The 13,641-nt window shown below is 48.1% G+C and overlaps 2 protein-coding genes across 2 annotated transcripts in view; one reads left to right on the forward strand and one right to left on the reverse strand.

The window, feature by feature from the left end:
- Positions 1 to 3,358, reverse strand: part of CHRM5 (cholinergic receptor muscarinic 5) — a 127,272-nt gene extending 123,914 nt beyond the window's left edge. The window contains exon 1 of the mRNA XM_075193567.1: positions 2,380 to 3,358. Coding sequence (XP_075049668.1) covers positions 2,380 to 2,478 — 99 coding nt within the window. The 5' untranslated portion in view covers positions 2,479 to 3,358. The remainder of the gene's footprint in view (positions 1 to 2,379) is intronic.
- AVEN (apoptosis and caspase activation inhibitor) overlaps positions 1 to 13,641 on the forward strand; it is a 308,235-nt gene that overhangs the window by 108,168 nt on the left and 186,426 nt on the right. The gene's annotated exons all lie outside the window — the stretch shown is intronic.

Here is a 13,641-nt window from a genome sequence, read left to right on the forward strand (position 1 = left end):
CTCCTATACCGACAGCAAATACCTGCTGAGGTATTATTAATCTATCGTCTGAACAGCGTAAAACAGCAACAGGTTCAATGCATAAGGAGAGAGACTAGGAGAGCATGATTTAACCTGAATCAGTTAACATTGATTATTGAAAGCGTGATCTAAATCTTCTGCAGTTATGTAATGGATAAATGTGTATGTATTGAAGCATAATTAGCAATTAGGCAGCCAATTGAGCTGTAATATATATTTGTATTTGTATGTTGTGCAGTAATTCCTTCTTGGTGTCTACATGAGGAACATTTATTTGTAGTTACTTGGCACTATACAGTGTGTTGCAGTGCTTCATATGCGTTAGTGTATAGAGAGACATTATACATTTTGGAGGCATAGTTCAATTTGCATATTATGATTTAGAATTAATTGGTTAATAATACCAGTAACCTGCATAATAAATTTGACTCTTAGTTTTGAACCTATGGGCAAATCTGCACTTTATTATTTCATCAGTAATGGCTCTCCCTAGCTCTGCCCCAGTACTTTGCCTCACACCAAATATCATTTACCTGCATGATGACAAACACTAGAAAGCATTTACTAAAGCTCAAAAACAGACTTTACCCTACCTGGCAGGACTGAAGACCTATGCCCCTTCTGTTAGTGGTACTACCATCTCCAGCCTGTCAGCAGCACCATACCCCCCAGTTTTCAAGTAATACCCTAATGTGCCAGTATACATTAGATCACAGCAGTGGTTGTACCTATTGCACTTGTTTAACTGTAACACATTTTAAATGCTTAACAAAAACAAGCAATTCACTCAACATGAAGAAACCTAATACTTACTAAATCACACCTTCCATTTCATCAACCCCAATCCAAAATTCATTTTAAGTAGTGTGTATTCTGCATTGAGCAAAAATGTTTTTTATGTATTTGTTTTTTCAACTGCAAGAAAAAAAATCAATACACAAAGCAAACAGGAAAAATGGTACATCATTCGTTACGTTTAAGTGCACATATAATGTGAAAACGGTAGCTGCACACGGATCTGCCTGGCATTTGGATCACTATCACGTCACAAACATATTCCCCTGGGATACTCCACTGGGGTCAGGTTTTAAGCTTTGCCTGGATTCAGTGCCACACATTTTGTATGAATGGCATCACCCGAGAACTGTCAGCCTCTGTCTGGATGCTTTTAACATCTTCATTAAAATTTTAAATGGAAAAGGAAATTCTCTGGTTATCAAGCCAAAATCATGAAAACCCCAGCTTCCAGATTGAGCACAACACTCTGCTCACTGCCGTTTCCTTACTCGCAGCGCTTTCAGCTAAACAGATTTCACATCTAGAGAAGAGATTTATTCATTTTGTACATAAATGAACGACCTTGTGAATAAATATTGGGGACTTTACTCTTTTCATTTTGTAATGATTACAAAAGGAATGATGGATATTGCTCCTTCATCACAATTGTGTTTTTGGGTAGAAGTACCTTAAAAAGTTTACCCTATTAGTCATTGATTTCACTTATACTGTAAGACAATACTTTTTATTTCAGCCATTCTCATTCATTAACATATTGCACCTCGGTGTAATAAATTAAGAGTAGCGGGGAGAAGCACAGAATTTTTGGGTGAATGGCAACTTTGCCATTCACCAAGTATGCTTTGTATATGCATACCCAACAAATACAATATTTAACACAGATAATTTATATATGGTCTTTACCAGAAAAGCCTACAAATCACTCTGTCCTGCGAAAAAGGGCAAAGTGCTAAAATAGCAGTGGAACATTTATTCTTCGTCTTTTAATCAGTATGTTTGGTCTAGATGGGGGATTCCGGAGACCTATAATCTCCCTTGTAGATGTGTTTTCACCCTGTTGCCTTTGAAGTGGGAGAGCCACCATAGTGCTTTCACCTCTACCTCCCATGAAATACATTTGCTTGGGGAATGTTTTGTTTGTTCATATGATTTCACTCATTTAATCCTTGCTACTATCAGCTCACATTAGTTTTCTGAATGATCTGACTACCTGATATTTTACCAAGCCAATTAAACTATACGCACAAGAAGAACCCACTAAGGAGAGTGATGAAGATGGATAAGTTTTTGCTCCTTGTTAGAAAACAAAATGTGATTTGGGAGATGGCGTTTTGTCCTGTCTTGTTGAGACAAAAAGTGCTTAGGGAACAGAGTCCCTGCCTGCTGTGTACAGTTTAACAAATCCAGTACGCTCGCAGCTATTCACATACCCAGATGAACTGATCAGGTTTGCATCTTATTTAGTAATCACACTGACTGCCTGTGCAGTGATCCTTGTATCCACAAACCCAGACTCATCCAAAGCTAACATGTTGAAAAAGAGGGGAAAAAAAAACTTACCCTGAAGGATGCGGATTGCAGTTCATTTGTCTTGCTCTTGACAGCTGGAGCAGCGATGTTGCAGGTAGGCAGTGAGTTCTCACAATGGCTCCTGCACATTCACTCTCTTTTTTTTTTTCTCAGCATCCCACTCCTCGTAGTTACATATTCTATGTTTTGGGGTTTTGTTCATCAACTGTCTTTTTTTTCCCCTGGAGTTCCCTGCCAGGTATCCTGTGTGAATGAGACCTCTGTGCTGTTAACAGTGCTCTATATCCATTGTATTTCCAAAGGAAATTCAGCTCTGTTGGTATGATGAAAAGGAGAAGCCCTGACCCTACATAATCGTGTTCAGAACACATTAAAATTGAATTAAATACATAATGCTCTTGAAATCCACAGCTCCCCTTCTCTGTGTCTCCTTTACCTTTGGGTTAAAATTTAAATACCAGTTCAAGGTGGATAAAACAAACTGTGGAGCTAGCAGTTCCAGCAAGGAATTGGTTATAAGAGGAAAATGCATTTGTCACAAGATTTATTTCATTGTCATATTTCTGCCCACAGTTCTTCTTGAACTTTTTCCACATTCTTCAGGATTTCCTACCCTGATGTTCGAAATTCCTCTCACACACAGATGCTGCTCTCTTCCTCCTCTCCTGAAAGTGCAAAGAGTGTAGGTGGGCAAATCCCTGAAAAGCTGCAATGGTCCTGGCAGCCGTGTGGACAGCACCAGGCGAAAGGCACAGACAAGTGTGTGAGAGAAGCTATTCACTGTGAGGATTCGGTGACAGGCTGCCGCTTCTATACATAATAAAACCACTAATTACTTTTCCTGATGGACAGCAGCTTACGAACATTGCAGGAACGAGCAGCTGATACGAAGTCTGATAGGTGCTGTGTGATTGAACAGTCTTTCCATGGATACATGCACACACCAGGAGGCTGCAGCTCTCCCATGCCACCAGGTAGACTGTGCACGAGTCATTTTGACACCCACTCGAGTGTTTTTTGTTTGTTTGAGGTGGAGGGAGGGTCACATGTACAGCCTTTCAGCTGCAGAGCATTTCTGAGGATGCAGGCACTGATGAGGATGTTAATAGTGATAGACATATTATTTGCCAAAAATAGTGTTAAGAATGAATTAATCTTGGCTTGATCTATAAGACACAATATAATAATCCCTTTGAGAAAAGCAGACTAATAAAAAAGAAGAGCAAGTTTCTTATACCTTCTAGTTTTCATGAAGAGTTTAAATAACAACTATTTTTTTTTTTTCATTTTATTACCATCCTGTTTCAGCGGAAGATTGAAGACATTTCTCCATAGTTGACATGGCAATTTAATGTTGTCTTTTTTTTTTTGCTGTAGTAATAACTAATAATGTCTGACCCAACTGGGATAACTGTACATCAAGGATGTCCTCGCACAAAGCTAATGTTGACTTCTACAGCAAACTACATTTTTCGTGTGCCTAATTTAAATTAAATCAGTAAGTAGTGACAGCCGATGGTGGAAGGAATGCATTCATGTAATAGGAATAATAGTCTCTCTTATATGGAGTTGTAAACTGACATATCTGTATTAAATCTGCCTCAAATGTTTGGCAAAAGCTCTGACAGCAGATTGCATAGTAACATAACAAACATAAGATCAGACAATAGAAGAGGAAATTGTGAATTGCTGTTTCAGTTCGGAAGAATTACAAGTAAAATATACATTTCTGGTGGTCACGTACCTAATTTGTGCTCATCCTGAAAAGCACACACTATAACATCTCTAATTAAAACTTTAATATGTCTATAACCTAAAGTTGACAACTGTGTAGTAAACATGAATATACATGTTTGTAATGTGTGTTTAACACCGTGTTTGTGTTCTCTTTTTAATATTTATCATCAGTGGAGCTGTTGCAGTTTTCAGGAAAGGTCACAACAAGTTTGATGATGTCACTTTAGTTCTAATTGTCTCTCTCTCCTTTCATTTTCTTACCTCTCTCTTACTTTACTCTCTCTCTTGTCTCACCCTCTCTGTCTCTCCTTTGGCTCTATTACCTTTCTTTCCCTCTCCTCCCTCTCTTATCTCTCCTCTCTCTTCTTTCTCTCTCCTCTCTCTTCTTTCTCTCTCCTCTCCCTTCTCTCTCCTCTCTGTCCTCTCCCTTCTCTCTCCTCTCTGTCCTCTCCCTTCTCTCTCCTCTCTGTCCTCTCCCTTCTCTCTCCTCTCTGTCCTCTCCCTTCTCTCTCCTCTCTGTCCTCTCCCTTCTCTCTCCTCTCTCTCCTCTCCCTTCTCTCTCCTCTCTCTCCTCTCTCTCCTCTCCCTTCTCTCTCCTCTCTGTCCTCTCCCTTCTCTCTGTCCTCTCCCTTCTCTCTCCTCTCTGTCCTCTCCCTTCTCTCTGTCCTCTCCCTTCTCTCTCCTCTCTCTCCTCTCCCTTCTCTCTCCTGTCTCTCCTCTCCCTTCTCTCTCCTCTCTCTCCTCTCCCTTCTCTTTCTCTCTCCTCTCTCTCCTCTCCCTTCTCTTTCTCTCTCCTCTCTCTCCTCTCCCTTCTCTTTCTCTCTCCTCTCTGTGCTCTCCCTTCTCGTTCTCTCTCCTCGCTGTGCTCTCCCTTCTCGTTCTCTGTCCTCTCCCTTCTCATTCTCTCTCCTCTCTGTCCTCTCCCTTCTCGTTCTCTCTCCTCTCTGTCCTCTCCCTTCTCTTTCTCTCTCCTCTCTGTCCTCTCCCTTCTCTTTCTCTCTCCTCTCTGTCCTCTCCCTTTTCTTTTTCTCTCCTCTCCCTTCTCTTTCTCTCTTTCTCTCTCCTCTCCCTTCTCTTTCTCTCTCCTCTCTGTCCTCTCCCTTCTCGTTCTCGCTCTTCTCTGCCCTCTCCCTTCTCTTTCTCACTCCTCTCTGCCCTCTCCCTTCTCTTTCTCGCTCCTCTTTGCCCTCTCCCTTCTCTTTCTCGCTCCTCTCTGCCCTTTCCCTTCTCTTTCTCGCTCCTCTCTGCCCTCTCCCTTCTCTTTCTCGCTCCTCTCTGCCCTCTCCCTTCTCTCTCCTCTCTCTCCTCTCTCCTCTCTCTCCTCTCTCTCCTCTCCCTTCTCTCTCCTCTCTCTCCTCTCCCTTCTCTCTCCTCTCTATCCTCTCCCATCTCTCTCCTTTCTCTCCTCTCTCTCCTCTCCCTTCTCTCTCCTCTCTGTCCTCTCCCTTCTCTTTCTCTCTCCTCTCTGTCCTCTCCCTCCTCTTTCTCTCTCCTCTCTGTCCTCTCCCTTCTCGTTCTCTCTCCTCTCTGTCCTCTCCCTTCTCGTTCTCTCTCCTCTCTGTCCTCTCCCTTCTCGTTCTCTCTCTTCTGTCCTCTCCCTTCTCGTTCTCTCTCTTCTGTCCTCTCCCTTCTCGTTCTCGCTCCTCTTCTGTCCTCTCCCTTTTCTTTCTCGCTCCTCTCTGCCCTCTCCCTTCTCTTTCTCGCTCCTCTCTGCCCTCTCCCTTCTCTTTCTCGCTCCTCTCTGCCCTCTCCTTTCTCTTTCTCGCTCCTCTCTGCCCTCTCCTTTCTCTTTCTCGCTCCTCTCTGCCCTCTCCTTTCTCTTTCTCGCTCCTCTCTGCCCTCTCCCTTCTCTTTCTCGCTCCTCTCTGCCCTCTCCCTTCTCTTTCTCGCTCCTCTCTGCCCTCTCCCTTCTCTTTCTCGCTCCTCTCTGCCCTCTCCCTTCTCGTTCTCGCTCCTCTCTGCCCTCTCCCTTCTCGTTCTCGCTCCTCTCTGCCCTCTCCCTTCTCTTTCTCGCTCCTCTCTGCCCTCTCCCTTCTCGTTCTCTCTCCTCTCTGCCCTCTCCCTTCTCGTTCTCTCTCCTCTCTGTCCTCTCCCTTCTCGTTCTCTCTCCTCTCTGTCCTCTCCCTTCTCGTTCTCTCTCCTCTCTGTCCTCTCCCTTCTCGTTCTCTCTCCTCTCTGTCCTCTCCCTTCTCGTTCTCTCTCCTCTCTGTCCTCTCCCTTCTCTTTCTCTCTCCTCTCCCTTCTCTTTCTCTCTCCTCTCTCCTCTCTGTCCTCTCCCTTCTCGTTCTCGCTCCTCTCTGCCCTCTCCCTTCTCGTTCTCGCTCCTCTCCCTTCTCTTTCTCTCTCCTCTCTGTCCTCTCCCTTCTCGTTCTCGCTCCTCTCTGCCCTCTCCCTTCTCATTCTCGCTCCTCTCTGCCCTCTCCCTTCTCTTTCTCGCTCCTCTCTGCCCTCTCCCTTCTCTTTCTCGCTCCTCTCTGCCCACTCCCTTCTCGTTCTCGCTCCTCTCTGCCCTCTCCCTTCTCTTTCTTGCTCCTCTCTGCCCTCTCCCTTCTCTTTCTCGCTCCTCTCTGCCCTCTCCCCTCTCTATCCTCTCTCTCCTCTCCCTTCTCTCTCCTCTCTCTCCTCTCCCTTCTCTCTCCTCTCTCTCCTCTCCCTCCTCTCTCCTCTCTCCTCTCCTTTCTCTCTCCTCTCTCTCCTCTCCTTTCTCTCTCCTCTCTCTTCTCTCTCCTCTCCCTTCTCTCTCCTCTCTCTCCTCTCCCTTCTCTCTCCTCTCTCTCCTCTCCCTTCTCTCTCCTCTCTCTCCTCTCCCTTCTCTCTCCTCTCCCTTCTCTCTCCTCTCTCTCCTCTCCCTTCTCTCTCCTCTCCCTTCTCTCTCCTCTCTCTCCTCTCCCTTCTCTCTTCTCTCTCTCCTCTCCCTTCTCTCTCCTCTCCCTTCTCTCTCCTCTCTCTCCTCTCCCTTCTCTCTCCTCTCTCTCCTCTCCCTTCTCTCTCCTCTCTCTCCTCTCTCTCCTCTCCCTTCTCTCTCCTCTCTCTCCTCTCCCTTCTCTCTCCTCTCTCTCCTCTCCCTTCTCTTTCTCTCTCCTCTCTCTCCTCTCCCTTCTCGTTCTCTCTCCTCTCTCTCCTCTCCCTTCTCGTTCTCTCTCCTCTCCCTTCTCGTTCTCTCTCCTCTCTCTCCTCTCCCTTCTCGTTCTCTCTCCTCTCCCTTCTCGTTCTCTCTCCTCTCTGTCCTCTCCCTTCTCGTTCTCTCTCCTCACTGTCCTCTCCCTTCTCGTTCTCTCTCCTCACTGTCCTCTCCTTTCTCTTTCCCGCTCCTCTCTGCCCTCTCCCATCTCTTTCTCGCTCCTCTCTCTCCTCTCCCTTCTCGTTCTCTCTCCTCTCTCTCCTCGTTCTCTCTCCTCTCTCTCCTCTCCCTTCTCGTTCTCTCTCCTCTCTGTCCTCTCCCTTCTCGTTCTCGCTCCTCTCTGCCCTCTCCCTTCTCTTTCTCTCTCCTCTCTGTCCTCTTTCTTCTCTTTCTCGCTCCTCTCTGCCCTCTCCCTTCTCTTTCTCTCTCCTCTCTGTCCTCTCCCTTCTCGTTCTCGCTCCTCTTCTGTCCTCTCCCTTCTCTTCTGTCCTCTCCCTTCTCTTTCTCGCTCCTCTCTGCCCTCTCCCATCTCTTTCTCGCTCCTCTCTCTCCTCTCCCTTCTCGTTCTCTCTCCTCTCTCTCCTCGTTCTCTCTCCTCTCTCTCCTCTCCCTTCTCGTTCTCTCTCCTCTCTGTCCTCTCCCTTCTCGTTCTCTCTCCTCTCTGTCCTCTCCCTTCTCGTTCTCTCTCCTCTCTGTCCTCTCCCTTCTCGTTCTCTCTCCTCTCTGTCCTCTCCCTTCTCGTTCTCTCTCCTCTCTGTCCTCTCCCTTCTCGTTCTCTCTCCTCTCTGTCCTCTCCCTTCTCGTTCTCGCTCCTCTCTGCCCTCTCCCTTCTCGTTCTCGCTCCTCTCTGCCCTCTCCCTTCTCTTTCTCGCTCCTCTCTGCCCTCTCCCTTCTCTTTCTCGCTCCTCTCTGCCCTCTCCCTTCTCTTTCTCTCTCCTCTCTGTCCTCTCCCTTCTCGTTCTCGCTCCTCTTCTGTCCTCTCCCTTCTCTTCTGTCCTCTCCCTTCTCTTTCTCGCTCCTCTCTGCCCTCTCCCTTCTCTTTCTCGCTCCTCTCTGCCCTCTCCCTTCTCTTTCTCGCTCCTCTCTGCCCTCTCCCTTCTCTTTCTCGCTCCTCTCTGCCCTCTCCCTTCTCTTTCTCGCTCCTCTCTGCCCTCTCCCTTCTCTTTCTCGCTCCTCTCTGCCCTCTCCCTTCTCTTTCTCGCTCCTCTCTGCCCTCTCCCTTCTCTTTCTTGCTCCTCTCTGCCCTCTCCCTTCTCTTTCTCGCTCCTCTCTGCCCTCTCCCCTCTCTATCCTCTCTCTCCTCTCCCTTCTCTCTCCTCTCTCTCCTCTCCCTTCTCTCTCCTCTCTCTCCTCTCTCTCCTCTCCCTCCTCTCTCCTCTCTCCTCTCCTTTCTCTCTCCTCTCTCTCCTCTCCTTTCTCTCTCCTCTCTCTTCTCTCTCCTCTCCCTTCTCTCTCCTCTCTCTCCTCTCCCTTCTCTCTCCTCTCTCTCCTCTCCCTTCTCTCTCCTCTCCCTTCTCTCTCCTCTCTCTCCTCTCCCTTCTCTCTCCTCTCCCTTCTCTCTCCTTTCTCTCCTCTCCCTTCTCTCTTCTCTCTCTCCTCTCCCTTCTCTCTCCTCTCCCTTCTCTCTCCTCTCTCTCCTCTCCCTTCTCTCTCCTCTCTCTCCTCTCCCTTCTCTCTCCTCTCTCTCCTCTCCCTTCTCTCTCCTCTCTCTCCTCTCCCTTCTCTCTCCTCTCTCTCCTCTCCCTTCTCTCTCCTCTCTCTCCTCTCCCTTCTCTTTCCTCTCTCTCCTCTCCCTTCTCTTTCTCTCTCCTCTCTCTCCTCTCCCTTCTCGTTCTCTCTCCTCTCTCTCCTCGTACTCTCTCCTCTCCCTTCTCGTTCTCTCTCCTCTCCCTTCTCGTTCTCTCTCCTCTCCCTTCTCGTTCTCTCTCCTCTCTGTCCTCTCCCTTCTCGTTCTCTCTCCTCACTGTCCTCTCCCTTCTCGTTCTCTCTCCTCACTGTCCTCTCCCTTCTCTTTCCCGCTCCTCTCTGCCCTCTCCCATCTCTTTCTCGCTCCTCTCTCTCCTCTCCCTTCTCGTTCTCTCTCCTCTCTCTCCTCGTTCTCTCTCCTCTCTCTCCTCTCCCTTCTCGTTCTCTCTCCTCTCTGTCCTCTCCCTTCTCGTTCTCGCTCCTCTCTGCCCTCTCCCTTCTCTTTCTCGCTCCTCTCTGCCCTCTTTCTTCTCTTTCTCGCTCCTCTCTGCCCTCTCCCTTCTCTTTCTCTCTCCTCTCTGTCCTCTTTCTTCTCTTTCTCGCTCCTCTCTGCCCTCTCCCTTCTCTTTCTCTCTCCTCTCTGTCCTCTTCCTTCTCGTTCTCGCTCCTCTTCTGTCCTCTCCCTTCTCTTCTGTCCTCTCCCTTCTCTTTCTCGCTCCTCTCTGCCCTCTCCCATCTCTTTCTCGCTCCTCTCTCTCCTCTCCCTTCTCGTTCTCTCTCCTCTCTCTCCTCGTTCTCTCTCCTCTCTCTCCTCTCCCTTCTCGTTCTCTCTCCTCTCTGTCCTCTCCCTTCTCGTTCTCTCTCCTCTCTGTCCTCTCCCTTCTCGTTCTCTCTCCTCTCTGTCCTCTCCCTTCTCGTTCTCTCTCCTCTCTGTCCTCTCCCTTCTCGTTCTCGCTCCTCTCTGCCCTCTCCCTTCTCTTTCTCGCTCCTCTCTGCCCTCTCCCTTCTCTTTCTCGCTCCTCTCTGCCCTCTCCCTTCTCTTTCTCGCTCCTCTCTGCCCTCTCCCTTCTCTTTCTCTCTCCTCTCTGTCCTCTCCCTTCTCGTTCTCGCTCCTCTTCTGTCCTCTCCCTTCTCGTTCTCGCTCCTCTCTGCCCTCTCCCCTCTCTATCCTCTCTCTCCTCTCCCTTCTCTCTCCTCTCTCTCCTCTCCCTTCTCTCTCCTCTCTCTCCTCTCTCTCCTCTCCCTCCCCTCTCCTCTCTCCTCTCCTTTCTCTCTCCTCTCTCTCCTCTCCTTTCTCTCTCCTCTCTCTTCTCTCTCCTCTCCCTTCTCTCTCCTCTCTCTCCTCTCCCTTCTCTCTCCTCTCTCTCCTCTCCCTTCTCTCTCCTCTCCCTTCTCTCTCCTCTCTCTCCTCTCCCTTCTCTCTCCTCTCCCTTCTCTCTCCTCTCCCTTCTCTCTCCTCTCTCTCCTCTCCCTTCTCTCTCCTCTCTCTCCTCTCCCTTCTCTCTTCTCTCTCTCCTCTCCCTTCTCTCTCCTCTCCCTTCTCTCTCCTTTCTCTCCTCTCCCTTCTCTCTCCTCTCCCTTCTCTCTCCTCTCTCTCCTCTCCCTTCTCTCTCCTCTCTCTCCTCTCCCTTCTCTCTCCTCTCTCTCCTCTCCCTTCTCTTTCTCTCTCCTCTCTCTCCTCTCCCTTCTCGTTCTCTCTCCTCTCTCTCCTCGTACTCTCTCCTCTCCCTTCTCGTTCTCTCTCCTCTCCCTTCTCGTTCTCTCTCCTCTCTGTCCTCTCCCTTCTCGTTCTCTCTCCTCACTGTCCTCTCCCTTCTCTTTCCCGCTCCTCTCTGCCCTCTCCCATCTCTTTCTCGCTCCTCTCTCTCCTCTCCCTTCTCGTTCTCTCTCCTCTCTCTCCTCGTTCTCTCTCCTCTCTCTCCTCTCCCTTCTCGTTCTCTCTCCTCTCTGTCCTCTCCCTTCTCGTTCTCGCTCCTCTCTGCCCTCTCCCTTCTCTTTCTCGCTCCTCTCTGCCCTCTTTCTTCTCTTTCTCGCTCCTCTCTGCCCTCTCCCTTCTCTTTCTCTCTCCTCTCTGTCCTCTTTCTTCTCTTTCTCGCTCCTCTCTGCCCTCTCCCTTCTCTTTCTCTCTCCTCTCTGTCCTCTTCCTTCTCGTTCTCGCTCCTCTTCTGTCCTCTCCCTTCTCTTCTGTCCTCTCCCTTCTCTTTCTCGCTCCTCTCTGCCCTCTCCCATCTCTTTCTCGCTCCTCTCTCTCCTCTCCCTTCTCGTTCTCTCTCCTCTCTCTCCTCGTTCTCTCTCCTCTCTCTCCTCGTTCTCTCTCCTCTCTCTCCTCTCCCTTCTCGTTCTCTCTCCTCTCTGTCCTCTCCCTTCTCGTTCTCTCTCCTCTCTGCCCTCTCCCTTCTCGTTCTCTCTCCTCTCTGTCCTCTCCCTTCTCGTTCTCTCTCCTCTCTGTCCTCTCCCTTCTCGTTCTCGCTCCTCTCTGCCCTCTCCCTTCTCTTTCTCGCTCCTCTCTGCCCTCTCCCTTCTCTTTCTCGCTCCTCTCTGCCCTCTCCCTTCTCTTTCTCGCTCCTCTCTGCCCTCTCCCTTCTCTTTCTCTCTCCTCTCTGTCCTCTCCCTTCTCGTTCTCGCTCCTCTCTGCCCTCTCCCTTCTCTTTCTCGCTCCTCTCTGCCCTCTCCCTTCTCTTTCTCGCTCCTCTCTGCCCTCTCCCTTCTCTTTCTCTCTCCTCTCTGTCCTCTCCCTTCTCGTTCTCGCTCCTCTTCTGTCCTCTCCTTTCTCTTCTGTCCTCTCCCTTCTCTTTCTCGCTCCTCTCTGCCCTCTCCCTTCTCTTTCTCGCTCCTCTCTGCCCTCTCCCTTCTCTTTCTCGCTCCTCTCTGCCCTCTCCCTTCTCTTTCTCGCTCCTCTCTGCCCTCTCCCTTCTCTTTCTCGCTCCTCTCTGCCCTCTCCCTTCTCTTTCTCGCTCCTCTCTGCCCTCTCCCTTCTCTTTCTCGCTCCTCTCTGCCCTCTCCCTTCTCTTTCTCGCTCCTCTCTGCCCTCTCCCTTCTCTTTCTCGCTCCTCTCTGCCCTCTCCCTTCTCTTTCTCGCTCCTCTCTGCCCTCTCCCTTCTCTTTCTCGCTCCTCTCTGCCCTCTCCCTTCTCTTTCTCGCTCCTCTCTGCCCTCTCCCTTCTCTTTCTCGCTCCTCTCTGCCCTCTCCCTTCTCTTTCTCGCTCCTCTCTGCCCTCTCCCTTCTCTTTCTCGCTCCTCTCTGCCTTCTCCCTTCTCTTTCTCGCTCCTCTCTGCCCTCTTCCTTCTCTTTCTCGCTCCTCTCTGCCCTCTCCCTTCTCTTTCTCGCTCCTCTCTCTCCTCTCTTGCCTGATGAAGATAGAGAATTATTAAGGTGACACCTGGGTAGTCAAGGGTAGCATGTTAGAAATGCTGGAAGCCTGACTGACGTGTTGTACGCTGTACAATCTAAGGGGCAGATTCAATTCAGCACAAAGTGCCGCCGGACACCCCAGTGATGTCCGGCTGCGCACATTACCACCTATTATGATAAGGAATTCCCGCTCATTTTCTGTGCACCTTTATGGAAGAGCAAGGATACTTCACACGTCACGCTATATTGAATCTTCCACTAAGAACTTTAATACAAAACTTTTGAAAAGCGACACCTTTCTGATAAGAAGGATCCCTGATATATATGCGTGTGTGTAATATATATTCATATATATTCCAAACATTAGACTTCGTTCTAGCATGCATGGTCCTTTTAATAATGTACAGTGGCTAGCGAGGGCAAACTTGAAAGCATTCCTTTTATTAGTGTTTGCACTCTACAAAAGACTTTGGGCCTGATTCATTAAGGAACTTAAATTAAGACGTTTCTTATTTAAGTCTACTTGACAAAACCATGTTACAATGCAAGGGGTGCAAATTAGTTTTCTGTTTTGCACATAAGTTAAATACTGACAGTTTTTTCATGTAGCACACAAATATCAACTTTAAATTTCAGTGTACAAATAAGCTATCAAATATTTGTGTGCTACATGAAAAAACTGACAGTATTTAACTTATGTGCAAAACAGAACGCACCCCTTGCATTGTAACATGGTTTTGTCCAGGAGACTTAAATAAGAAACTTCTTTATTTAAGTTCCTTAATGAATCAGGCCCTTTGTTTTTAATGGTGGCTTAGAGCTGAAGATAACCACCAATTTCATGCTCTAAGCACAAAGTAGATACACCTGCCAAGCTCTGCAGCATGTATGAAAATTTTTATTTTTTTTGCAACTTGTGTACATGGTAACTATATCATAGTGAACATACAATACACAGGGCAAATGTGTTTCTGTTAAGAGCACGAACCAAAGGTAACACTGTATGTAGAAGCCACTATAGCGCTAGAAGAAACGTTATTGCGCAACCGCTGTTTGTAAATAAGGCAAAAATAGAAAATATTCAACACTCCCAAGACACCCGACTTCAGTGTAAAATCACAAATTAACCATATGTCAAATAAGTTTTACGCTTCTTTAACTCTACATTGCTGGAAGGCTATCCAAATAATGCTGCGCCTAGATGTACAGTATCCACTACATGGTGTGTTTTTTTTCTAGTGAATGACCTCTTCAGGAGCCCTAAAATTGCAATACTCGCCAAAACATGCGAAATATACAAACGCATGGTCCCTTGTAAGTAATTAATTTGAATGATGCATGTTTGCAGTATGTATAATTGTACTTGAGCTTCTTGCAGGGCTACCAAGCAGCCTATG

Source organism: Mixophyes fleayi, chromosome 12 (genome assembly GCF_038048845.1).
Source record: "Mixophyes fleayi isolate aMixFle1 chromosome 12, aMixFle1.hap1, whole genome shotgun sequence".
NCBI lineage: Eukaryota > Metazoa > Chordata > Amphibia > Anura > Limnodynastidae > Mixophyes > Mixophyes fleayi.